The 24,976-nt window shown below is 54.9% G+C and overlaps 7 protein-coding genes across 7 annotated transcripts; 4 read left to right on the forward strand and 3 right to left on the reverse strand.

Annotated features, from left to right (window-relative positions):
- Positions 1-77: 77 nt before the first annotated feature.
- On the reverse strand, positions 78-1,325 carry N7474_009259 (uncharacterized protein; the record flags this gene model as incomplete). Its single annotated transcript, XM_057200669.1, has 1 exon — positions 78-1,325. The coding sequence occupies one exon, from the start codon at positions 1,323-1,325 to the stop codon at positions 78-80; it is 1,248 nt and encodes a 415-aa protein (XP_057048656.1).
- Positions 1,326-1,666: 341 nt separating this feature from the next.
- Positions 1,667-3,271, reverse strand: N7474_009260 (DnaJ family domain-containing protein; the record flags this gene model as incomplete). Its single annotated transcript, XM_057200670.1, has 2 exons — positions 1,667-2,845; positions 2,900-3,271. 2 exons carry the CDS (start codon positions 3,269-3,271, stop codon positions 1,667-1,669), a joined length of 1,551 nt encoding a protein of 516 aa, XP_057048657.1.
- Positions 3,272-3,452: 181 nt separating this feature from the next.
- Positions 3,453-3,961, forward strand: N7474_009261 (mitochondrial 37S ribosomal protein mS37; the record flags this gene model as incomplete). Its single annotated transcript, XM_057200671.1, has 3 exons — positions 3,453-3,579; positions 3,705-3,784; positions 3,863-3,961. 3 exons carry the CDS (start codon positions 3,453-3,455, stop codon positions 3,959-3,961), a joined length of 306 nt encoding a protein of 101 aa, XP_057048658.1.
- Positions 3,962-4,284: 323 nt separating this feature from the next.
- On the reverse strand, positions 4,285-5,944 carry N7474_009262 (cytochrome P450; the record flags this gene model as incomplete). The annotated part of the gene is made up of 3 exons (XM_057200672.1): positions 4,285-4,421; positions 4,476-5,569; positions 5,616-5,944. 3 exons carry the CDS (start codon positions 5,942-5,944, stop codon positions 4,285-4,287), a joined length of 1,560 nt encoding a protein of 519 aa, XP_057048659.1.
- Positions 5,945-6,347: 403 nt separating this feature from the next.
- N7474_009263 (uncharacterized protein) lies at positions 6,348-9,955 on the forward strand (the record flags this gene model as incomplete). Its single annotated transcript, XM_057200673.1, has 3 exons — positions 6,348-7,375; positions 7,429-8,155; positions 9,173-9,955. The coding sequence occupies 3 exons, from the start codon at positions 6,348-6,350 to the stop codon at positions 9,953-9,955; spliced, it is 2,538 nt and encodes an 845-aa protein (XP_057048660.1).
- A 687-nt stretch (positions 9,956-10,642) lies between these two features.
- On the forward strand, positions 10,643-15,421 carry N7474_009264 (GTP-Rho binding exocyst subunit SEC3; the record flags this gene model as incomplete). The annotated part of the gene is made up of 4 exons (XM_057200674.1): positions 10,643-10,802; positions 10,985-13,272; positions 13,320-14,440; positions 14,497-15,421. 4 exons carry the CDS (start codon positions 10,643-10,645, stop codon positions 15,419-15,421), a joined length of 4,494 nt encoding a protein of 1,497 aa, XP_057048661.1.
- A 1,109-nt stretch (positions 15,422-16,530) lies between these two features.
- Positions 16,531-24,943, forward strand: N7474_009265 (guanine nucleotide exchange factor DCK1; the record flags this gene model as incomplete). Its single annotated transcript, XM_057200675.1, has 2 exons — positions 16,531-23,012; positions 23,593-24,943. 2 exons carry the CDS (start codon positions 16,531-16,533, stop codon positions 24,941-24,943), a joined length of 7,833 nt encoding a protein of 2,610 aa, XP_057048662.1.
- Positions 24,944-24,976: the final 33 nt, after the last annotated feature.

The following is a 24,976-nucleotide window of genomic DNA, read 5'->3' on the forward strand; positions in this document are numbered from 1 at the left end:
AATAGAGAATTAATATACGCCCACAACTCTCAACTCCAGAATAGATAATTATAAAAACCAAATGAACGAGAGATCCATCATCCCCACATGTCATTATCATCCTTGACCAGATCATCTTCAATCAACACGCGCAGGCCATTCTCCTTCTCCTCCCGTTTCCGCTGCTTCTTGTTAACAGTCCGGCCCGGAGTAAATGGAGTCACGGGTGTAAACGGCATGTAAGGACTATACGGCGTTGGCATTCCTGTCATGGGACCATTGCGGTGCTTGGTTGGCCGGTCTAAGATGGTCGTCTTGGTTGCTGGGGCACTCTGCGGTGGATATGCTTCGCGGAAGGGCAGGGAGGTGGATGAAGATGGCTGTGCGGCTGTAGCCAGGTTTAGTGGCGCAGGTGGTCGAGCACGACCTGCATATGGGTTCTGAAATTGAACCACCGCTGACGCTCGAGGAGCCTGGGGGGGAGGACCGGGGTTGTAGATCCGCGGTGACAGCGGCGGCTGGTCCTGGGTGTAGAAGGATTTGGGCGAAGCCACCATCTCAGGCGAGGCGAGCGGAGATGATATTTGGGCTTTGCGAATATTGGATAGGCGCGGGGAGCGCAACTTGTTCTGTTCCCCGCCCGGTCGGGGGCTCGAGTTCGAGGTGAAAAGCCTGGACAGCCGAGAGGAGGTCCTGGGCGACTTCAGCGGCGACACTGAAGGGGGTTCAGGCACGCGCGAGGCACGGTCCGTGAACGGGTTGGTGTAGTTGCTGTCCGGCGACGAGTCTGGTTCCTTCATAGAAACGTCCGCGCCGCTTGCCTTTTGCTCGTCGTACTCCATGACCGCGGCGTACAGCTTCTCCATCTCATCCTGTGCTCGCTGTCGATCGGATGCCACCACCGACTCATCGACGGTCACGACGCTGTGGTTGGTGGATGGGTGAGAGACCTTGGCACCCTTCGCCAGACTGCCCCACGACATGGTGAAGCCGGACTTGCTTGGGCTGGGAATGTTCTGCGACATGGGAGAGATGGGGCTGGGATCCATGCTGACAGTTTGTTTGACGGGCCTCAGCATCTCCATCTGCAGGGAATAGTTGGAGGACTGGACAGTCTGACGCAGTCGTTGTCCGACAAGGAGCAGAAGAGCGAGGAGGATGGCCACGAAGATCACGTAGGCGGCGACGATGCTGCCCAGCTGGATGGCGAGTAAGGGTTTGTCGAGAGTTGGGGCGTGGTCGAGGTGCCCTTCTCGATGCGTCTTCACATCTGAGTCCCCGCGAACCGAGGGGAAATTAGCCGCCAGAAGAACCAGTGACCAGCAGGCGACTAGGGCTGGAGTCATCGCCGGGATCTGGCAGTCGATGTACAGACAGAGAGAGATGGAGAAACGGGGTGAGTTTTAACAACAGCGTCCGGTTAGGCTGATCGACAGGCCGGGAGACTCGAGTGTGAAAGCTGGAGGGATGCATGGCGGGAGGTGATGGTGATGGTTGATGTGATAGTTCAGTGTGATAACCCTAAGCCTGTCGTTGGCCCGAATTAACCGCCCGCCATGCACGAGCATCACCCGCGGGAAACCAGTCAGAGTGCAGAACGGGGATGCCGGTTTGGGATTAGTGTGTAGATCATTCATTCATTCATTCATTTTAATTTTGATAGTTATAATACACAATTCAGGCGAATCTATTTCGAAAAGAGATCCCGCCAGAACTCCTTCATCCCGTAGTTATTGCCCTGATCCTCGTCGGCCACGGGCGAGGTCTGGCCCAGACTAAAGGAGCCCGCCGCACTCGACGAGGCGGGTCGAGCGGGCAGTGTCGAGCTGGTAGTTCGCTCGGTAGACCGTCGTTTGATCTCCTCGGCCAATTGGGGTGCGATGTCGGCATAGCAGGATTTGAGCTCACGCTCGAGGCTAATATACGGTTTCTGTGCCGAGCGTGGTGCTTGGAGGTTGTAGGAGCGTGTGAGCTTGTTCAAATGCTCCACCGCCAGCTCGTGGTAGGACCTTTCGATGGCGAGGTAATCGGGATCCCGAAGGGGCGGGAGATGGGCGATCTCGTCTGGGGATGCCCTGCCAACACTCGATTCGCCGGCTTCGTCGGTGGAAACTGATGAACCATCTTTGTTGGGCTCGGCGGTCGCCTCAGTAACATCTTCCGACAGAGACTTCTTCAGCTTGGCTTGCTCTGCCAACCGAACCTCGGCCGCAGCATATCCCATCGCCCGTCTCATCTGCGCCTCCAACGAGCCGCCCTTGCTGGCAATCAGCCGTGCCGCATGTCTCCGCCACTCGCTGCGAAGGCGCTGTCGGAAGCGGCTGAGCTCCATGGCAAGCTCCTGCTGCTTCTCAATCCACGGGGGTACGATCTCCTGTTTCTGGATGATCTTATTCATAAAGTATTCCGTCGTATCAATAAATGCGCTGTTCGCATTACGATCAGTCTCGGTATTGACACCCTTCCCGCGCTTGATCTTGCGGAACTGGCCGCGCGCAATTGCGTCTTCGATGCGCTCGTTGGCTAATGAAGAGAGGCCGTGGATCGAGATGGGCACCGAGTGTGCTCCCGGTGTTAATTTTTCTTTCATCTCTTGGCGCAGTGACTCTCGTTCTTCTTGCGAGAAGCCTGGCGCTTGGCTGAGTGTGTATGTAGAGGTGCGCTCTTTTGCATCTGCTAAGCGGCGGCCGGGTGTTCGTTTGGCTTTCGGGGCTGGTTGGAGGTTGACCGGTTGGGGGATCTTGTAGGGGGCTCGGATCGGTTTGCTTGCGTCGTCGAGCATGCGCAGAGCGGAGTCGTGTAGACTTTCTGACCCTGTCCACGCAGTCGATCCAGCGATATCGCGTGTACCTGCGCCGGCACTCGCCTAAAGTCGACACAAGTCAGCGACTGGTCCCTAGGGCAGCAACAAAGCACATACCGGCATATCCAGAATCGAATGAGCAGCGGCATGCTCGCTTTTGAATGAAGCGGCCGCCATTCGTTCTTCCAGCTGCTTTTTCAGCTCTTCCGAAAATCCCGCCTGCTCCATGTTGCGGCGCGCAGACTGTCCTCCTTCCAGCATCGCATCTTCGGTCATTTGGGACAGACGTCGGGACATTGCGCTTTCTTCTTTTTGGTCTTTGGAAGTATTTGCATCTTTCTCATCTTCTTTGGCGCTGGCGTCCTGCTCAGTCGTAGATGAAGGTGTTTGTCTCCGAGTATACGCGGCCGAGAAACCTCGGACGGGGGCTCTGGCCACACACTTCGATGCAGCACGAACCTGCACTGTCACAAAGTGCCTCCCACTCATCGCCAGCACCTAGTGTAATGAAATATAGCTGTAACAGAGATGTGAAATAGAAGAGTGTTCCGGTGAAGCACCCACGAACAGGGAAGTGTCGATGCTTATGTCAGCCACTTCCGCGGAGCCAAATCTTCGTCGTCTCCCTGAGAAGGAACAACACTCTTTCGCATCCCTCTCACCCGCCAATATGCCACCCAAGAATGTATCAACCCGTCTCAATCCTATCCGTCTACAGACAATCAACCACCTTCGCGTCCGCCGGCCAAACCAGCAGGAACAGAACCCATGCGTGACCGTCATGTCTTCGATGCTGAGTACGTGAGGCCCTGCTCTGCATGAGCTGCATTTCCATCATCGCCCGTGCCGGCGGTGGCTATTGGACATTGCGATTTCAAAATTGAAGTGACTGAGATTGCTAACTCCCGTTGCCCACGAACAGACTGCTGGGCTTCCCAGGGATATAGTGCCGAGGGCTGCGCTGCGCTGGAGACGCAATTGCGGAAATGCATGGATCAGCCGGTGCGTCTTGAACATTCCCATATATTTCCCCCTGCGAGGCTATTGGGACGATTTTTGCTAACAACCCCTTCTTCATAGAAATCCTCCGAGAAGAAGAAGAATACCGTCAACTACCACCTCATGCGAATGTACCCCAAGGTCGTGGGTCCGCGGAAGAAGGACGGTGTTCTGGGTTGAGAAACATATTTATTTGTGCGCATTTTCACTTTCACCCTGGACTACTGTGAAGGAGTTCAGGGATAGAAGTTGTTCATCTGGGAGTTTGGGGGAGTCTTTTGACGGAATATCTTCTGAGCAGCCGAGTTGGTTTAAAGAACTCGCTGTTTATGAAAATAAGGAGTTGGCTCATCGTGCATCTCTGTACAGTATACACCATGTGAGATATGGGATATTTTCTTTGTTATATGCCTTCTTGACTACATGTCATGAACGAGTCTTGATATATCGTCCCGTCTGCTGGGATGGGCTGCAGCAAATCCATTTTCAATTACCCACTCCGTTTAGACGGAGTGGAATTTTAAGATCAATTTATCCGAGCTTGGCTTCACGGTATACGCATCATTCGCCTCCACATTCTCGTCATCGACAATAGTCGTGCGGAAGTTAGTGTAAATAGCCGCAGCTACCAATTTCATCTCTACAGGTCGTCAGTTAGTATAACGCTCAAAAAATATGTGGCCAAGTAACATACCTTGCAGTGCAAGATTACTCCCCACGCACATCCGCCCACCGCTGCCAAACGCCCAGAACCACCGGCGTCTCTCCTCGAGATCCTCATACGAATTCTCCTCCTTCAGCCATCGTCTTGGCTGCCAGCTCTCGGGGTCTGGGAAAACCTCCGGGTTGCGGTGCAAAGAATAGGCTTGGGCATTGACTCTCGTGCCAGCGGGGATATCACTGTACCCGGCCAAGGTACAGGATGGAGACGGAGTGACTCGTGGCTGGATACCCGGGATCGGGGCGTGCAGTCGCAATGTCTCGGTGATGATTGCTTCCAGTAGAGGCAGGTTATCAATTGATTTCGCTGATGGCAGTTCTGAGACCCGTGGATATGTAATCGGAGGATCGAGGGTCAAAAGTTCCTCGCGGAGCTTGGTCTGGGTCTCTGGGTGCTTGGATAGCTGCCAGAGCAGGAATGTGAGACCGACGGCACTGGTTTCATAGCCCGCAGTGAGCTGGTCGTACATTTCGCACGCGATATCGAGTCTTTCCTGTGCCGGGTCAGGCTTGGGACCTCGATCTTTTGCCGAGTGTTTGTCTAGACTTTGCTTCAGCTGCTTGTAGACAATGGGCTCGACACCTGGCTCCGTTGAAGACATTGCCTGCTCAGCCCTGTCGCAAAGGTCCAGAGCCCAGTTATCCAGCATTTCATTGGCATCATCACAGTATTTCGGGATCACACGGAGACCGATGCACTTCATCCAGCCGTTCAGGTTGGGCATTTCTTGGTGATAAAACTCGTATGGCTTGCGGCACAGGTATAAATGGAGCCAGTGCTTACGATAGGAGTCGTTTTGGAGGTGGTTGGTCCCATTTTGCAGACCGAACAAGTAGGCGGACACAAAGTCCATGGTCAATCCTTGGTTCATGTCATGCACGTCAATGGGCCGGTCCGATGATGCTGTCTCATGGAGAAGTGGCAGTAGACGGTCAAAGACAACTGCATTCGAAGCCACGCGCAGATGAGGCGAGGACTGCAAAGTGGACTTGGAATAGATGTTGGACAGCATTCTCTTCCGGACGGAATGGGTCTTGCTTCCCGTCATGGTGAACATGCTCACCGTCCTGGACAGGGTTAGGTTCAGCTCCATCCAAAGGGTGAAGATCTTACCCAAAGGACCCGAACACACGCGGATACCATTCATGCTTCTCGAATCCGCCGGTGTACACCGATTTGATCCCTCCATCGACACAGTTGATCGAAATCTCCGCAGGTCCAAGCCTGACAATCGGACCCAGCTTTTCATGTGCTGCCTGGATGGTGCGGTTGTTTTGCATCCGGAAGCGTCTCCAGAGCATCCAGGCTGGCGATATGGGGACGCTCCAGTGCACATTGGGGATCTTAGCCAGTGGCGACACAAATGCCGGGTAGATGATCGCTTTGTACACGACCACAGCGGCGACAATGGCCGCCACCAGTGTGGAGAGTGAGAACGCCATCTTGAGTCGGATGTGTCAATGACAGATTGGCAAAGCTCCGGGCTTTATAGGCAATGGTTGGAGCAGTTTAGGTAATTGAATCCCGCACCCCGCTTGGTCGTGTATTCTGGTATCCGAGGATAAGAAGACTGACTGGATCTCCTCGACCTGCCATCTTGGGTACAGTTCGGACTGGATGAACGATAAGATAAGATAGGCGATAAGCAATGACATAATGTTGCCCTTCGCCTCTTCTTTCTTACACACACACACTCTCTCTCTTTTTCTCTCTCGACTCGAGGTATGGCGCAGCGGCGATATAGGGGGCCAATGCTTTGTTTTATAAATATAGACTCCGGTGAGTCTGTCCAAAAGGAATGAGGTCAGTCCATTAATCCACTCAGCCTGCACATAAACACCGGTCATGCTCGCCGACCTGCCCTCCGAGATCATTTACCACATCGCCCTCTATCTCCCGACCGCCAATGCATTGACCCACCTCGCTCAAACCTGCCGTCGACTACACGGAATTATCACCGCAGAAGACTCACGGATCTTTCGCGCCTTTGTCCAAAGCAGATTCCCGGCCATCCGAACGCCACCATTCTGGAAAGACGCCGCGCGCGCTTTGACTTCACGATCGCGGGCCCTAGACCGTCATTCCGTCATTGCGCGGTTTCTTCTCCCGCCGCCAGATGCCACCAAGATTGGGGCCCACCAGGCGACTCGGCGCGATAACCCGACGCTCGGATACCGACCTGCGATCGACTCCTACGAGGTGTGGAATGGCGAGCACTGGGCGGATCGAAAGGAGGTTGTGGCATGGGGGGCTGCAGATGAGCTAGTGGTGCGCATCGGAAGGAAGTGGTTCGTGTTGAATGACCTGGACCATGTCAGCAGCTGGGATGATATCTGTGGCGTGCATCTTCTGGGTCCGGATTCCTTGGACAAGGAACATTTGATCTTTGCTCGCAGGCGGGGAGATATTGTCCGGTTGGCTTTTTCCCCAGCCGATGGTGTCCACGAGTATCAACAGGCATTTCTGGCATACGGCCGGGAAGTGGATCGCACGGATGTGAACGATGGCATCCTGGCTGCTCATTGCGATAACAACGCCCTTGCCTTCTACCACACCACCACGGGCGAGGAACAAGTCGAGCCATTTGCCTGGCTCCGTTTGGGATCCGGACACCAGACGCGCATTCAGTATTCGAAACTGCTGTCGCCGTCACTGGCTGCAGTGGGATCTGGAGAGATTGATGATTCTCTGTGCATCGCCACGATTTCCGCAGATTCCGTCCGGCCCAGTCGCGAAATCAAAGTCCGATCAATGGACCTCGAGGGCCGTCTCAACCCCGAAACAGTAGCACATCTTAGTGCCATTGCCCCTCTTCCCACTCACGCCTCCCCTGGGGAAGTGTTTCTGGCAGCATGGGGTGATCGCGCCATCCGGTATATTTCCTTCTATATTCAGCATCATTAGTAGTAGCTTACTCGTTTCGCAGCCTCCACGACCTGCGCTCGCCACACGCCTACGAGGCCACCTACCGAGACAATACGGACACCAACCCTATATACAGCGTCCAGGTTTTCGGGCACGACCGCTTCCTCGCCGGAGCAGGCGGTGATGCCGTTTTGAAGATATTCGACCTGCGAATGCAAAAGACATACAGCTACCTCGATGCACAGCCTCCTCCATCACACCAAAAGCCAGCAACCAACGGAGTCCATGTCCGGAAGGCTCCTCGCAAGGATCTCTCACTCTTTCTGTCTTACCAACCCCCTCCTCCGACCACAGGACCCCAACACAATCACGTTCGTGCCCGCCGAAGAGGTCCCTACCGCGGCCCTATCTATGCCATGTCCTCACCCTCTCCTTCCTCTCATACCGTGTATACAGGCGTCGGGGACGGGGTGCTCCGATTGGACTTTGCGTCTACGGATGATTTATTTGGCTCCTCAAAGGAGTGGTACCGTCGTAATATTGGGTTAGACCTCGATGCGGATTATTCAGCCGTCAAAGGCGCTTCTCAGACTGCGCCGGGGCAGGTCCTCAATCTGTCTGGGTACGAACGCCCCGAGCCAGACGATCTAACCACTACCTCCAAATTGAGGACGCAACAGACGTTTCCGTCCATTGGTTCGGGAAACATGCAAAGTGAGTTGGACACGGGGTGGGACCGGAGATGGGAGCCATTGGCTCCAAACGGGGCGTGGAGACGGCGGGATGGTGTATAGGATACGTCTGTACGTATATACTAAACCAAAATATAGAGCTGTATTATTATCCACAACCTATTAGCCCCCTTAAACATGTCACTATGAACCCTGGCAGATTTTTTCTGTCCCGGTGTATGACTAGCACATTTCTAATCTACTTTCCAAGGTAGTAGGTACGGTTGACATTCAAGTTAGGATACCTTGGGATAACCAGGCCAGTACAAATTTGGATGCATTTGGAAGTATCTCCCGGTGTTCGGGCTGAAGCCATGAAATTGAGACTTTCGGTCTGCATATTGGAATATACCCAATTGCTTATAGATCTAATAATTTGACGAAACTACTGCAGAGGACAAGCACGTAAAAATCGTCTCAATAATTGTAAACTTTTGGTACGCTAAGACATTCGAGCGAGTAATTCACAAGGAAAAAAGGAGGAAAGAGTCTGTGCTCCATAGCTCCGTGTGCGCCATGCTGGGTAAGGTAAATAAATGTGTTAGAAAGAGGATATCCAAAGTTCAGTGGTATCCTCGGGGTTGGGAGTATGAATGGCAGCAAAAGAGGTAATTCAAGCCAGGCCGTCTATCTTCTCCCAGGTCTTGCTTATACCAACGTGAACGAGCGCCCATCTAATCGTCAAACTTGAAGGACTTGCCTCCGGAGATATCAATAGGGCCACCACGGTAGGAACCGCGCTTCTTCTTATTCTTCTCCTTGGTGAAGCCCTTGCCACGAGTCACGGACAAGTCATTGAAGGCACGGTCCGCATAGGCGTACGAGATATAGTCGTTCGACGGGTGGTCGTGGGGCAAGGCACTCAGGGCAGCGAGAGGAGTAGGACGGGCGCCGGTGTGCTTCTTCGCCAGGCTGCTTCCAGGAGCTGGGCTGGCGTTCGAAGAGGACGAAGTGAACTGAGCAGCCCTGGCGGGGTGCACATGGATGTCTGGTGATGCCCCAACAGTGGCACTGGTGTCGGACTCATTGGGCACAAGGGATACACCGCCAGTCTTCTCGTTGGCAGTGTCGTAGTCGCTATCATCGGAATCGCTGCTGCCGGACTCGGGAAGTGGGGTCTTGGTGGCTTGTTTCAAAGTCTTGGAGTTGGCTTTCTTGGTGGCCTTATCGGACTCCGAGGAGGATGCATCAGACGAGGAGTCAGAATCAGAGCTGGAGGATGAGTCGCTGTCCGAGCTGCTGGACGAGGACGAAGACGAAGAAGAGGAAGAAGAGGAAGAAGAGGAAGACGAGGAAGACGAGGAAGACGAGGAAGACTTCGACTTGGACGAAGATTCTTTCTTGGCAGGAACCTTGGCCTTCTTGGTCTTGGGGCTGTCGTCTTCAGAACTGGAGTCCGTACTCGACTCGGCCTTTCGCTTCACACCAGCCACCTTCTTCGGTGTCGGAGCCGGAGCAGGGGCCGCCGGCTCTTCTTCCTCATCGTCCGCATCACTGTCCGAGCTGGACGAGCTGGACGAGCTGGAAGACGAAGGGGATGATGAACGAGTGGGCTTGGGCTTGGTGGCGTCTTTCATATCGACGTCCGAGTCCGATTCGCTGCTATCACTCGAACTGCTGGAACTGCCGCTGTCCGAGTCACTCGACGAGGAACTGCTGCTCGAGGAGGACTTAGTGGTGGTCGTGGTAGAATCCTTCTTGTTGGTGTTGTATTCCCAGCACTCGAAAATTTCCAGCAGCGACGGGGCCTTTAGCAAATCGGGCTTGTTCTGCTTGCCGAGTTCCTTCTTGAATGCTTCACTAGCACCGGAAAAGCCATTGTTGGACAGAAAAGCAGCAACAGCGGCAGCCAGCTGAGGAGGAATCGCCTGTGGCTTCTTGGGGGTTGCCTGTGGGAGACGGACATCATCAGTTGAAGTTCCACTGCAGATCATGGCAGGGAAAATGTGGGCTGCATACCTTCTTGGCCGGTTTCTTGGGGGCCGCGATAGCGCCCATGTTGTCGAATGAATGGGGGCTGTCTCTCCGAATGGCAAGGAAGACAAGTAGGAGGTGACTGGGAAAAGAGAAAGCAAGAGAAGGGTGATTGTTGATTTGCGTTGGACTGAGTGCCAGGAACAAAAAAAAAAAAAAAAAAAAAGCCTAGTATAGTGAAGGCGGTGAGGGTGTAATCAACAATGATTGGGCCTTTCCAAAAAGGTTTAGCGTCGACAACCAGATATCACGTGACATTCATTGTGTACCCGAAGACGAGTCGAATACATAACACGGACGTCGTTCATTGGACGAGTTTGCAACGGCCAAAAGTAACAATAATAATTATTAACATTGAGAAAACCGAATTAGGCATTGTCTGCTCTGTTTGAAGTGAAGTCAATGGGATGATGGCCGAGGATCATCTGCCGCCTCATGACACGCCGCCCTTGACCCCCAAAACAACCGGGATGAGCTAATCCTCTGCTCTTGCTTCCCCCCCAGCTGCCGCTGCCTCTCTCTTTCGTCACAACCCCCAACCACTTGCGGGCCCAGTCTTTCTCCGCCGCCATGAATGGTCGCGACCGAAGTCGTGGTGCGACGACTGCTCAGGCCTCGAACGGTCGCAATGGCTCGGCCGATGCCTCCATGTCACGGGCTGAGAAGTTCGAGGACGAGAAGAAGCGCATTGTCCAGAGCTGCTACTCCAAGAAGGATAGCGATGGCACTTGTACGAACAACCCTTCTCCCCCTACTAGACTAATCCCTGTCCTTTGCGCGAAAGGGGGTGGATAGTGACACATGGCACGGAGATGTGCAGCTAGCTCCCTTGAAACCAGCCAAGCTCCGGGCCCGTCCACTTGCACCCCGAGCATTGAAGATCGATCTGCTAATGCACTTTCCCTCTTCTAGTGGTCGAATCCTATATCACCCACGTCCGAATCACCGAGGATTCCCAGTATCCCTCGGCCCCTGCCCCTCCGAGCTCGGCTCCTGACAACAAGAAAGCACGAGTTATCATAGTCTCAGTACGGAGATCGGGCAGAGTGCGCATGCACAAAGCCCGTGAAAACAATGACGGAACCTTCTCCATCGGCAAAACATGGATGCTCGACGATCTCTCCTCGATCCAATCCTACAACGCCTTGGTGCCGAAAACGCCGACCGAAGCTCAGCACAAGGAGTGGGCATCCAATGTCGGGTTCGTGGTGACGGTGGGAAAACCATACTACTGGCATGCCCGGAGTTCCAAGGAGAAGGAGTTTTTCATTGGTAGTTTGGTCAAAATTTATAAGAAATACACCGGTGGCAAAGTTCCGAATCTCATTGGATTTGACGACAGGGAACGACAACTGCTCGCAGGAGGTGCCCCGTCGGCGCCGTCGGCGCCATCAGCTCGGCCAGGATCAAAGGGTGGTGATGGGTCCGCGCCTCCACTATCCAAGTCTGCCCTTGTGAGCTATGATGTGAGTCGCAATATGAGCCGTGATGTCAGCCGCGAGCTGAGCCGTGATCCAAGTCGTGATGCGAGTCGCGATGGAAGTCGTGCCTCAAGTCGTGATGGATCCCGGGAAGTGAGGCGCAAAGCATCTCAAGATCCAACTCTCCGAGTGCAACGAAGCCGTGACCAGGTCTCCCGGCCATCGACCAGCCAAGCCAACTCTTCGGTCTCTGAGCCAACTTCGATCCCGCCGTCTACTAGTATATCTGGTCAAAGGGACCTACCACCGTCTCGTGGAAATGATGTCCCTGCACCTATTGCCCCTGCCTTACCAACCGAGTCAATAAGCAAAGAGCCAACACCTCCTGCTACTGCCGAAGAAAAACGCCCATCCACGTCACGAGGCGAAGAGCCCATCCAGATGCCACAACCATCCACTTTCCAAGCAACCCAAGCTGTCGAATCTACCACGCCCGGGACCAGACACGATAATCTTCGACCAAGCGTCGGTCCCGCACCCGGTCCTCTTCCCACTCCCACTATGGTCCAAGAGACTTCCTCTCAGAGCCGGGATACGTCAGATGCCACCGATATTATGTCAAGAGAGCCCGCTAAGCAAGCCACATCCGATCCACGTTTCTCTCTCGCGCAAGTTTCAGATCCCGCAGTGGCGGCAGCTTTCCTAGCTGCTGGGTCGCCTGTGGAAGCACGCAAACGTCCAGTTGAGTTGTCGGCTGGCTCTCCTACAACTGCGGCTACTTCAGCTGCACCTGCTCCAGCTTCACCTCCAGCGGTTACTCCAACTGTACCTGTTCCGGATTCTCCTCCGGCTGCTACTCCAGCTGAACCTGTTCAGGCTTCTCCCCCTGCTGCTACTCCGGCTGAACCTTCTCCGGCTTCTCCATCTACAATAACGCCGTCTATGAAATCCCCTACTTTGACAACGCCCACTTCAGCAACGGCACTTCCAGAAACGCCTGTCGACGATGATCCTGAAGCACACCGCCCCGGCCTGGGGCCGATGGTGAAAAAGAAGTCAGCGAAAGACGTGGCCGGCGCTTTCCGAAAGGCTGCAAACGCCTATGGTGCTTTCAAGCCAAGACCTGGTGGGGCTGGTGAACGACTTCTGGCAGCCGCAAAGAAGCCACAAGAACCCGAAGCTGCGGAGCCAGATGGCATTACCGGCGTTGTCCCCGCTCCGTCGTTGACTCGGTCCGGCACCGAGCCAGAGAGTCCGGTTGCTGAAACAACGGACAGAGAGCTGCCTGCCCCAGACAAAGATACAACTCCCGTCGTCGAGGCTACCCAGCCTGCATTTGACGAGACTGCCGCGGCTGCTGCGGTGGTCGCCGAAGAATCCAGAGATACTTTCCCAGATAATGTCAAGTTTATCACAGATGACCGCTCCAGAACGCCATCACCGTCGGGTCAGGGGCGTCGCCGAAGACGCCAAGACAACACGCTCAAGTACTGCCAAGCACTTGGAATTGAAATTGGCATTCTTGATGGGCGCGCTATCGATTTCGATGATATCCTCTCCGAGCTGGGCTGGAACGGGCGACTAAGTGATGAAAAGAGGATCGAGGATCTCGAAGCAGACGTTCGTCGCGAGGTTGGCCGTGTTGAGGCCGTCAGCTGGCTAGGAAATCTGGAACAGCAAGACGGAAAGGTGGAGCAACTTGCCAAGTTAATTGACAAGACGGTCGAAGAGTGCGAAGAGCTGGATGGTCTGTTGACATTATACTCGCACGAATTGAACGTAAGTGTTGACGTTTCGAAATATCTACCCTTGCTAACCCTAATCAGACTCTTCATGACGACGTGGCGTATATCGAGGCCCAGGGTCAAGGTTTGCAAGTGCAAACGGCCAACCAGAAGCTACTTCAGAACGAGCTACAGAACCTTTTGAAGACGCTCTCCATATCCGGCCATGAATTGAGGCCACTGAAAGAAGCTTCTCTGAGCAATCTTGACGGGTTGAGGGATACCGAAGGTGCACTTGTTATACTGTACAAGGCGATGGTCATGATCGATTCCGATATTGGACAAAACAAAAAACGCTTGGTCGACAGTGCGGGCGACCGTGGCGGCGTCGGTGTCTATGCCGATACGGACATCGGTCAGATGCGTGCAATCAAGGAGAAGAAGGAAGAATACCGCTCTGCGGCCTCAATGTTCCTCGGGCGATTCAAGCAATTCATGACTCTAGCTTTCAAGATGGCGGAACAAAAACGAGCAGATGCTCTGGCACATGCGTCCAAAGAACCCCTGAAGCTTAATAGCTCGGCGCGCGGACACTTCCGTCGGGAAGTTTGGATGTATCATCCCCTCATGCTTTTTGCCAGAGAAATCAGCATGGCGGAATGGCACGGCTTGATCAGATTGTATGAACAGCAGTCGAAGCCATCTTACCAGAATGAGTTCCGAGACAATAACTTGGCCTGGAAGAAGTCAGCTCGCAAACCGACGCCTGACGAGCAGGAACTGCTCTTTACCCACCAGGAGAAGGAGAAGGAAGTCGAGGGTATCACCATGGCCGCACGTAAGCTGACCGTGCGACGCGGCAAAACTGTTCGAGCCGCGACCGGCCTCCGTCTGTCTTCCAGCGACAAAAAACGTGGAGGCAAGATTGAGCCGTGTGAGGCGTTTGCCGGCACGCTGCGGGAGACGCTGAACATGATTGCCGAGGAACAGGACTTTGCCGTGCAATTCTTCCATCTCGACTCTCTCGCCACTGCTGATTTCACTGATTTGGTTGCTTCTACAACCCCGGATGCCCGTGAATGTCCGGCCTTCTCCACAAGACATCCGCACGATCCAGACAGGGCGATGTCGAAGCGAGTCGAGCAAATCATGGATGAGATTTACTCTTTCTGGCCAACCGACATGCAGAACCTCATTGATTGGGCTGTCCAGGATGATCCTATGTACGTCTTTCGAATTCTCGTCCTCTTTACACAGCCACTGACCGTTTGTTCTATAGGCAAGGAATTGGCATCCTGTTTGGTCTGGAGTCTGCCATGACCGACTTGGATGACACTAATCAAGAGTTCATCCTCCACGCTCTCCAGAAGCTTCACTCCCGTTTAATGGGACTGTTCAATCGATTCGTGGACGAGCAGATCCGGGGCATTGAGGATACCAAGGTGAAGATCAACAAGCGCAAGGGAGTGATTTCCTTCATGCGGGTCTTCCCCCATTTCTCCACCGCGATTGAGAATATGCTGAATCACCCATCCGGCGAGTTCTGTGACGTCCGGATCAGCGTCAATGATGCCTATGACCGCATCAATCGTGCCATGTGGGAGTCCCTCAAGTTCATTGCCAAGGAAGCGCCCGGTCAGGTCGCCGGAGTGTCCGCCGCGGCTGGCGACCCAGAGGACAAGGAGGTCTTGAACTACCACATTCTCCTCATTGAGAACATGAACCATTACGCAGAAGAGGTGCTCGTGCACAACCTGCCCGTGCTCGAACGCTGGGTCGAGCGGGCCGTCCAGGACTACGAAGAGCACATGAAGCTCTACCTCGACGCCGTGATCCACCGCCCGCTGGGCAAGCTCCTCGACTTCCTCCGATCCGTGGAGGGCCTCCAGGAAGCTAATGACAATGCCGACATTGCCGCTCGCAGCAGCCACTCCCGCGCGGTGGCGAAGAAGGTACTCTCGTCCTACGACTCCAAGGAAATCCGCCGGGGCATCGAACTGCTCAAGAAGCGCGTCGAGAAGCATTTCGGCGATGCCGACGACCCGGGACTCAGTCGCAGCCTGGTCCTCAAGGTGCTGCGGGCGTGCGAAGGCCGGTACGAGGATGCGTACGATCGCACTAGGCGCATCATCGACAGCGTGTACGACGGCCAGCTGGAGCTGGAGTGGCGCAAGGACGAGATGCAGGCGATGTTCCGGAAGTAGTGTTTTTTTTTTTTTTTTTGTTTCTTGGATCTGTATGCTTTGTCTGCCGCATGGGTTGGGTGGTTCATCAGGAGGCGCATTGGGGGTTTCGCATGTCTGTCCACCGATACGCATATATCCATGATCATTATTGTAGTCACAACGGGTGTTCTAGTAACTCCATAAGGACTCGATCCACGGACCCTTAATTGGCGAACCGGGCTGTAGGGCCCACTGGTTCGAGGCCATCGAATTCATTTCCCGCTCAGGGGCAGCTGCTGGTCTGTGCTGGGCGACTCGAACCGATGAGGACCAGGTAATAATTACCTGGAGGTCTCATCGTGAAGATTCACTATAGTGAATGCGCCAGCCAGCAGTTGCGGTAGCTATCCTGCAGCTGAAACGCGCTGTCTTGTCAATCCAACCAGCAACTCTCGTTCTTTTTATTTTTTTTGGACACGGGTTGCGTGCATGTGGGGAAAGAAACGAGCCGGATCGTGATTTTCTTTCCGTCTTTCTTCTTCTCTTGCTCGAATACCTACTCTCGTCGCCTGCGCGACTTTCTCTCTCTATTATTGAACTCCTTTTCCTTTTTTTTTTCCTTTCTTCTCGTCCTTCCCGGATCTCTTCTACTGTACGGTGAGTGCCGCACAACCCTTGGTCTCCACCTGCGATCTCGTCTCCACCAAATGTTTCCAAGGGGCTACGACGACCAGATTCCACGGAGCGCATGATTGGAATTGGGGGTGCAACTTCCATCGCCGTCGCGCACCTCTTAGTCCTGTCACTGCCCTGTCTCAATCGTGTCGGCGCCGGGAATTTTTTGGCCCCTTGGAGTCCCTGAGATTGTGTGCTTCTTCTGTGCGCCTCGCCTCCTAATCACGTCCCATTAGATCTGGCCGGACGCACATTCTTCTCCTTTCCTACGTACGGCGCCCCAGATCCGACGAGCCACATTCCTCCGCCACTGCATGTCGTGTTCCATTGACACCCCACGAGCATTCCTCGCATCTCCTCCCCGCGTCTCCCTTGCCTCGGATCTTGCGATTGGATCCTCCCACGGCATTTGCGGGGAATTGGCCCGTTCCGAGTCCGTTTTTTGGAAGTTCTAGAAAGATACCCTCGCAGCCATGCCCTGGCGGCCGCTGCCTCGCATTGCCTTTGCGGTGGCCATATACCCCTTCCATCCATCCTCCCCGGACGACCTCCCCCTGGAACTCGGAGATGAATTGTATATCATTGAGCAAGGCGGTGCAGACGGCGAGTGGTGTCGCGGCTACCTCGTGGCTCCGCCCTCGCTGCTGGCGGGTTTGACAAGCACCAAGGGCCAGACGTTGGAAGCCCGCGTGTTTTCCGGCATTTTCCCGCGCAACTGTGTGGAGATCCGCGAAGTGCTGGGCGACGGAGCGGAGGGCTACAAGGGCGTCAACGGTGAGCGGAAGAGTATCGATGGATTGACCTTGCCAGGCGGGGACGCCGACATCGTGTCCCGGAGCAGTATGGCGTACTCGCTGAATGAGTCGCACGCTGGCGTCGAGGTGTCGGACGTGGTGGTCGCGAAAAAGGGCAAACCGGCGCAAATCGTTATCCATAAAACGGAGGAGCCAGATCTGGCAAGCCCACGGTCCATTCGAACTTTCAAAACCGGCTCGGTCCCGCCTACCCCGTTTACCCCGTTTACTTTTGCTCCTCGCGACCCGAGTGCGCCGAAGCCTGCGGCCCCCGTGCCCATGCTCAAGATTGGTGACGAAACCCCGACCTCACTCACGGAACCTCTGGTAGATGAAATCGCGTCTTGTTTGCGCGAATGGCACTCGACTAATCTGCACGAGCTGCTTCTGGCTCGTCAATACGATGTGTTGGAGGAAATGACAACCATTGTTCAAGAATTGGATTTGGCACGGCGGCAAATGCTGCATAACGTTCTGACTGGCCAGGAGAAGGAAGCCCTGCGTAACGAGACCGTTTGGAAACTCGTCAAGGCCAACAAGATGCTCTCGAAAGACGTGATTGTTCGGGATCCGGAAGAGAGAGGCCGTCTTCTGACTGGGGACGATTCCGCCATTCAATTGGCAAAGCTTCAATCGGAGATGAGCATGCTCGAGAGCCAGCCCACTCAGCACTCGGATGCTACGGCTCTGCACCATCTGCTGCTTGAAATCAATGCGGTCTCTGGCAACGCCCCGGGCCCTGTGACTCTTGCTTTACAGCTCTATTCTCGGACAGACTCTGGTCCGCTGAGCCCGTTGTCGGAAGCTTATACATTGGACATTCCGTCTCCTGACAAGTTTATCAGTATGACCCAGAGCAACAAGTTGAAGACCCTCTTCACGGAACTGGCCTCGACAGATATCGGGGATGGATCGACTAATGGACCGCAGCTGTATCTGGTGGTTTCCGTGCGCGCCCCGGAGTCGCGCCCAGTCGCTGGTGCCACTCCCCAGCCTCGTACCTCGACATCGAAAGAGGCCCAGGCCAGCCCCAAGGGAACCAGTACTGGCAATGTCCAGCCTTCGGCCAAGGGAAGCTTAAGGACACGGCGCAGCATGATGTGGACTCCCAAATCTCGTGGCGGGCCTGGTCTAGATCAGCCACCGCAGTTGCAACAACAACAACAACAGCCCAAACCCAGCTCCCAGGCAGGGCCCCCTCAATCGAGCAGCTCTTCCACCACAAAGGAACAAAACACGACCCAGTCCTCTCCGTCCAAGGAGAGTGCCACCATCCGCACTGTTGGTGTTGGCATTTTGGAAGTATCACCACTTCTCAAACAAGACAAGGACACGGAGCAAATGGTCAATATCTGGTCACCGCCTCGAGAGGGCGATGAAGGTGAAGGACTCACCGAAGGGTTCGACAACTTGATCCGCACCCTGCTCCCCAGTCCCACGGGCCGCTATATGCGTTCAGACCCAGCTGCTCGTCTACATCTCCACCTGCATCCTTTTGCGAGCAGCGATTTGGATACCCTCGTCCGCGAAAATCCCACCATCTTGCACGATGTCGTGCAGACTCCGCGCATCGGATTCTCCAAGGCGCCCTCGCGCCCAAGGTCCGATATCTACGTGACAATCTCCCAAGCCGTGTTCCCCACAGACGCCCTCTTGTCTCATCCCTCAGTTGGTCAAATTCCTCTGCAGCTTCTCACTGGGCTTCATAATCTTCAACTCACGCTGGAGGTGCGCAATGCATCCGGGGCGCGTGTCGAACGATGCATTTTCCCATCATCTTCCACCACTTCGCATACCGCCTGGCGCACTACGATCGCCGAACGAGGCTCACCATGGAACCAGACAATCCGTCTCAATGTCCCCACAGAGCAGATTCCTGGCTCTCACATGGTCATGAGTGTCGCTGATGCTCCGGAATTCCCCTTTGCTCTTGCTTGGATGCCTCTTTGGGACCAGCAGGCTTTCATGCGGGATGGTCGTCATTCTCTTTTGCTGCATGCCTATGACAAGCAAACCTCGAGCATCGAGAATGGCAAGGGTGCCTACCTGAATCTCCCCTGGAGTGCGCTTGGAAAGAACGAGTCTGCCAAGGACGAGGCGGTTACGGGGCCATTAGCCACCCTCTGTCTTGAAACTCACCTGTGCAGCACGGAATACTCCCAAGACCAGGCCATTCTGGGTCTGTTGAACTGGAAAGAACGGCCAGTGGAAGAGGTACTGGATACCCTGAAGAGGTTACTCTTCGTGCCCGAAATCGAAGTCGTCAAGCAACTCAGTGGTGTATTCGACGCGCTGTTTGGAATTCTGGTCGAGAATGCCGGTAATGAGGAATATGAAGACCTGATTTTCAACGACGTGGTCACTGTCCTGGGCATTGTTCATGATCGACGTTTCAATCTGGGACCGCTGGTCGACCGCTACGCTGACGATCAATTCAACTTTCCTTTCGTTACACCATGTCTCATCCGGAGCTATCTCCGTCTTTTGAGCTCGACAGATGATGCCCGGCAATCCCGCAATCTTCGTGCTGCGTTCAAGGTTGGCCGTCACCTGCTGAAATTCATCATCAACGCTCGTGGGCAGCAAAAGGTCAAGGAAGAAGGTATTGGTATTACTACAGTCCAGTCCACCTTTAATAGGGACCTGCACACAATTTTCAAGTCTCTTGAGTCTTTGATGAAGAACCCCTCTCCAGCCCTGGTGGGCAGCAAGACACTGGTGGTCCAGCATTTTCACACCTGGCTTCCCGAGCTCTCAAAGGTCTTCGAACGTGATGAGATGATTATGATTGCCCTCAGCTTCATGGATTCGTGCAAGGATGTGACGGGCATGCTTATTCTTTACAAGCTGGTGCTCATCCAAAACTACACCCAGTTCGAGATCTTTGCCTCGGGGGAGGAACGACAGACCCTGATCTCCAGCTGTGTGAGTTGGCTGGCACCGTACTGGGGTTCAACCGGAAATGTCTCCGATCTATACCGCGACCAAGTCCGACTGAGCAGTGCCATCGTCGCCCGCTTGCTCAGCCAACCCGACCCTCAACTGTACGAGTTCATGCCAAGCATCGTGGCCTCCTACTGCGCTATCGCGACAGAGGGCGTGGATGAAACTGAGTACCTCTCCTTGCTGTTCAGCAAGTCTTTCCCTTTCCAAGTGAAAACGTCCCAAACTCCCCAGAGGTTTGACGAGTCTCTCGTCGAGCTGTCTGCGCTCATGGCTGCCCTGGCCAAGATCGTGAACCCCAAGACTCCTTCTCTCCAGGAATTGGAGCTCGCAACCTTCATCGCACAGGCCTTTGAAGCACACAATTCAATTTTGGACTGCGACGCCTATCCCGAGAACTGGTTCAGCATCCATGTCTACAACCACCGTGCGACAGTCAAGAGTCTCGAGCATCTTGCCTTGCTGTTGATCGACAATTTCATCCCTGCTCCTGATGACGCTGACAACTTCGATACGAAGCTCTGGGAGTCGTTCTTCACAACCCTACTCAAGGTGATGTCCAGCGACGCGCTTGCTCTGGAGACTTTCCCCGAGCAGAAGCGACGCGCTGTCTGGAAAATTGCTGGGGATGTACGCGAGCAAGGCGCCGATCTGCTGCATAACACCTGGGAGGCGATCGGTTGGGAGACTACCGACGAAGAGAGAGAGAAGTACAGACTGAAACGGCTGGGTGGTTATCAAGTGCAATACGTCCCCGGCTTGGTATTTCCGATCATTGGGCTGTGCCTCAGCATGCATGAGGGTCTTCGTCATGTGGCGGTTCACATTCTTCGGACAATGATCCTGAGTGAGTGGGAACTGAATGAGGATATCTCTATCATCGAGACGGAGATCATCTCCAGTCTGGACTCTCTCTTTAAGTCCAGACACATGGGTGAGAACGTGGGCCACAAGGTCTTCGTCGGCGAGTTGATGGACCTTTTCGAAAATGAAACGACGTCCGATGAGGACTTGTCAAACGCCCTCAAATCCTTCATCTCGACAGTTGACGAGCTGCTTGATCTCTTGGTTGCTTCCCAGAGCGGCTCAACGACACAGAGCCTGCACGCGCTCAAACTCATGGAGTACATGAAGGACATGGGCCGCGAGGATATTTTCATCCGCTACGTTCACGAACTGGCTGATGCCCAGGCTGCAGCAGGCAACCTCACCGAGGCTGGTCTCGCCCTCCAGTTCCACGCCGATCTTTACGAATGGGATGTTACCAAGTCTCTGCCCGAGCTGCTCACGCCGCCTTTTCCGGCACAAAGTCCTTTCGAGCGGAAGGAGGCGCTGTACTTCTCCATGATCCAGCACTTTGAGAATGCCATGGCCTGGGCGCCTGCGCTGGCATGCTACAAGGAACTTTCCGCTCATTACGAGAGCACCACGATGGATTTCGCCAAGCTAGCGCGAGCACAAAGCTCGATGGCTCGCATCTACGAGTCCCTCGCTAAGGACGGCAAACAATACCCCCGGTACTTCCGCGTTGTCTATAAGGGCCTTGGGTTCCCCGCCAGTATTCGAGAGAAAGAATACATCGTTGAAGGGTCACCGACGGAACGGATGGCATCCTTCGTGGACCGCATGCAGCGCGACCACCCTACCGCGCAGATAATGTCTTCTAATGGAGAAATCCCCGACTATGAGGGCCAGTTCCTTCAGATCAGCTCCGTGAGCGCCCAGCGCGATGTGTCCCACCCTGTCTACCAGCGATCCAAAGTGCCTGGCTCCGTTCGCGAACATCTGCTTGTCTCCAACCCGTCTCGTTTCTCAGCTACTTCCCGGAGACATACGGGCGGCTCGGACGTTCGTGAGCAGTATGTCGAGAAATTAATTTTCACTGTTGCGGAGCCGTTCCCTAACATCCTGCGTCGGAGCGAGATCGTCTTGGTTCAGGAGGTTGCCCTTTCACCCCTGCAGACTGCTATCGAGCGAACATGGCGCAAGACGCAAGAGCTGCAGATTCTGGAACGTCGCGCGGCTGAAGACAACAACTTTGCGAATCTGACCGAAGCCCTTGAGCAGCTCCTGGACCAATCGTCTTCGTCCTCCAACTGTGTAGCTCTGTATCGCAAGTTCCTTTCTGGTCCACAGGGAGAGAAACACAAATCTTTGGCTGAAGAAGAGGAGGACGAGGCTGAGGGAGATGCCGAGGCTTCAAATGAAGATGAAGAAGAAACGACAGAGCCTGTGGATCCCATGGAGAACGCACTTGCCGTTGCCCTGATCGACCACGCTCTGGCCATCAAGCATGCCTTGTCCCAGTACCACCGGCCTGCTCAGCACGCCACCCAGTCTGAATTGATGCGGCGTTTCGAGGACGTATTCGAGCCTGAGCTGGCGTCTCTTGCCTCTTCTCCCCCAGAGACGGACACGCCGACACCAACGCAGCCAATCGGTCAATCTTCCACGCCGATGGAGCGGCACCAGAGTATCAAGCGCTCAACCAGTCCGGAGCAAGAGCCAAACCAGTCATCTCGTGGAAAGGGTCACACGCGCAAGCGCTCTGACCGGCAATCCGTCAGCCATCGCATCAGCGTCATCAACCCGTTTAAGCGCTCCAACCACGGCGGATCCAATTCCATCTTCACGATCCAGCAGTCCGACAGCAAGGCCGCTGGCATCTCCGGCGTTGGCGAGGGCGAGGAGGCCGCGGAGGACGACGCAGCCACCATCCACAGCCGCGCGACCAGTCGCTCTCGCGGAGCCGGTCGGAGTGAGAAGCGGCGCAGCTTCTTCGGCGGCGACAAGCTGCACAGGCACGGCTCCACGCCATCCGTCGCCAACGCAGACGAGGCGCAGTCGTCGCCGTTGAAGGGCCAAGCATCGCGAAGCCAATCGCGCGACACAGCGGGCCATGACAGCAGCCGCCGCCGCTCAGGCTCCCAGCCACCCGGGCCTGCTACGAACGGGGGCCACAGCGGCGGCCCCAAGACCGGCGGCTGGTCCACGCTGCCCTCAACGCGCGATTATTCTCGTCCCGTGACGCGCGACAGCGCTACGGTGCAGTCACCCTCTACAATCAACGGCACGGCGGCCCCGGGCCATCCCACAGCGGTCAATAGCAAAGAACCCCCCGTGCGAGACTCGATGTTCCGCCGATTCAGCCTCCTCAAGGGCGTCGGCCGCAAGAGCAGCCGCCTGGACTTCCGAGCTAATGGCACTTTACAGGAGGAGTAATTATTGTCTATCCTTTTTTGATGTTTCTTTTTTTTTCTGTCCGGTATTTTTGCCCCGCTCTCTCTTCTTGATCTGTGATTTACTACACCTGCTACTACTACTATACCTTACCTACCTTCTTTGATGTATTTTCGCCTGTGGACCAGGTCTTATTGTTTTGCTGTTTACTCCTGTGGTGTCGTGAGGTAAATACCAATTATGAACTGTATAGCTTGTTAGGACCCAAGTCCAAATCCCCGTACTCCGTAGTGTGCCATACTTCGTCACATCAAAGTGGCAGTGCACAAGCTTGGCTAGCATCCGCAGCCAACCACATCGCCCACAACAGTGGACCCTCCCCATCTTCTCTGACACGCCCAAGTTCCCGGATCCATCGCCCATTGCAGCTGTTTCCACGGATCCGTGGCTGGTGAATTTCCAATCGAAACGAAAAGGACTGAAAGAGCTTGGCAGCCATGAGTGAGTCTCTCTCTCTCCCCGCTCCTGGATTCATTCTCCCTGGCCCAACAGATCGACTAACTCTGTCGCGTGCACAGCTTCCTCGCCCGGTTTCCGCTCCCAATATCGAAGCTACAGCTCCAGCCCGGGACAGAAAATGTCCTCTGGCAATAATGGCTCCGGGGAGCGCACCGCTCTGCTGGGTAACAGCACCAGCACGCCTCGTTCCCTCTCAGGCCTCTCGGGCCATGAGCATACCGAGCATGGGCAGCACCATCACCATCCCAAGGACAATCGCGTCTGGGTCCGCTGGCCCATGGCGGTCGTGCGTCTGACCTGGTCGACCCTCGTCCGGGACTATGTGAACCTCCTGCTCGTCTTTGTCCCCTTGGGCATCGTCGCAGGCGCCTTGCACTGGGACCCCTCGGCTGTCTTTACTCTGAATTTCTTCGCAATTATCCCCCTCGCTTCGCTGCTCAGCTTCGCTACTGAGGAGCTGGCTGCGGTGATGGGGCAGGCTATGGGCGGTCTGATGAATGCGACGTTCGGAAACGCTGTGGAATTGATTGTCAGCATCATTGCCCTCAAGGACCACCAGATCCGCGTGGTCCAGGCCAGCATGCTCGGCAGCATTCTGTCCAACATCCTGCTGGTGCTGGGCTGCTGCTTCTTTATCGGCGGGCTGCGGTACCCAGAACAGACCTTCAACAGCACGGTGGCTTCAACCATGTCGTCGCTGATGACCATCGCGTCCGCCTCACTGATCATCCCGGCCACCCTCTACGCCGCCCTGTCCCACTCCAAGGCCAGCGCCGAGAAGAACATCCTGATTCTCTCGCACGGTACCGCCATCATTCTCCTCGTCATCTACGTGATGTACCTCTACTTCCAGCTGCGCTCGCACGCCCATCTCTTCGAAGAGACCAGCGCAAATGATACCGAGAATGCCGACAGTTCTGACGCAGACGAAGAGGAGCAGCGGCTTCTAAGTCCCCTAGCAGCCACCGTGGCATTGATCGTCGTGACAATCCTGGTAGCCATCTGCGCCGACTATCTAGTCGGCAGCATCGACAGCATCGTGGAGAAGACCGGTATGAGCAAGACGTTTATCGGGCTGGTCCTGATCCCCATCGTGGGCAACGCGGCCGAGCACGTCACCGCCGTCGTCGTCGCCTACAAGGACAAGATGGACCTAGCCATCGGCGTCGCTATCGGCAGCAGCTTGCAGATCGCCCTCTTCGTCACCCCTTTCCTGGTCATCCTGGGCTGGATCATGGATATCAATATGACCCTCCATTTCCAGATCTTTGAGACGGTTGCGTTCTTTATTGCTGGGCTGGTGGTTACGTTCCTTATTCAGGATGGTAAATCCAACTATCTGGAAGGTGGTATGTGCTTGGGCATGTACCTGATTCTGGCCCTGGCCTTCTACGTCTACCCGGATGATGCTACGGATGATGTTGGCTTGCTGAGCTGGCTGTCCAAATGAAGCTCTTTGTTGTTTTTTGTGTGGCCGTGGGGT

The sequence above is a fragment of the Penicillium riverlandense genome (genome assembly GCF_028828495.1).
Source record: "Penicillium riverlandense strain IBT 135883 chromosome Unknown utg000008l_segment0_segment0, whole genome shotgun sequence".
In the NCBI taxonomy this organism is placed as follows: Eukaryota; Fungi; Ascomycota; class Eurotiomycetes; order Eurotiales; family Aspergillaceae; genus Penicillium; species Penicillium riverlandense.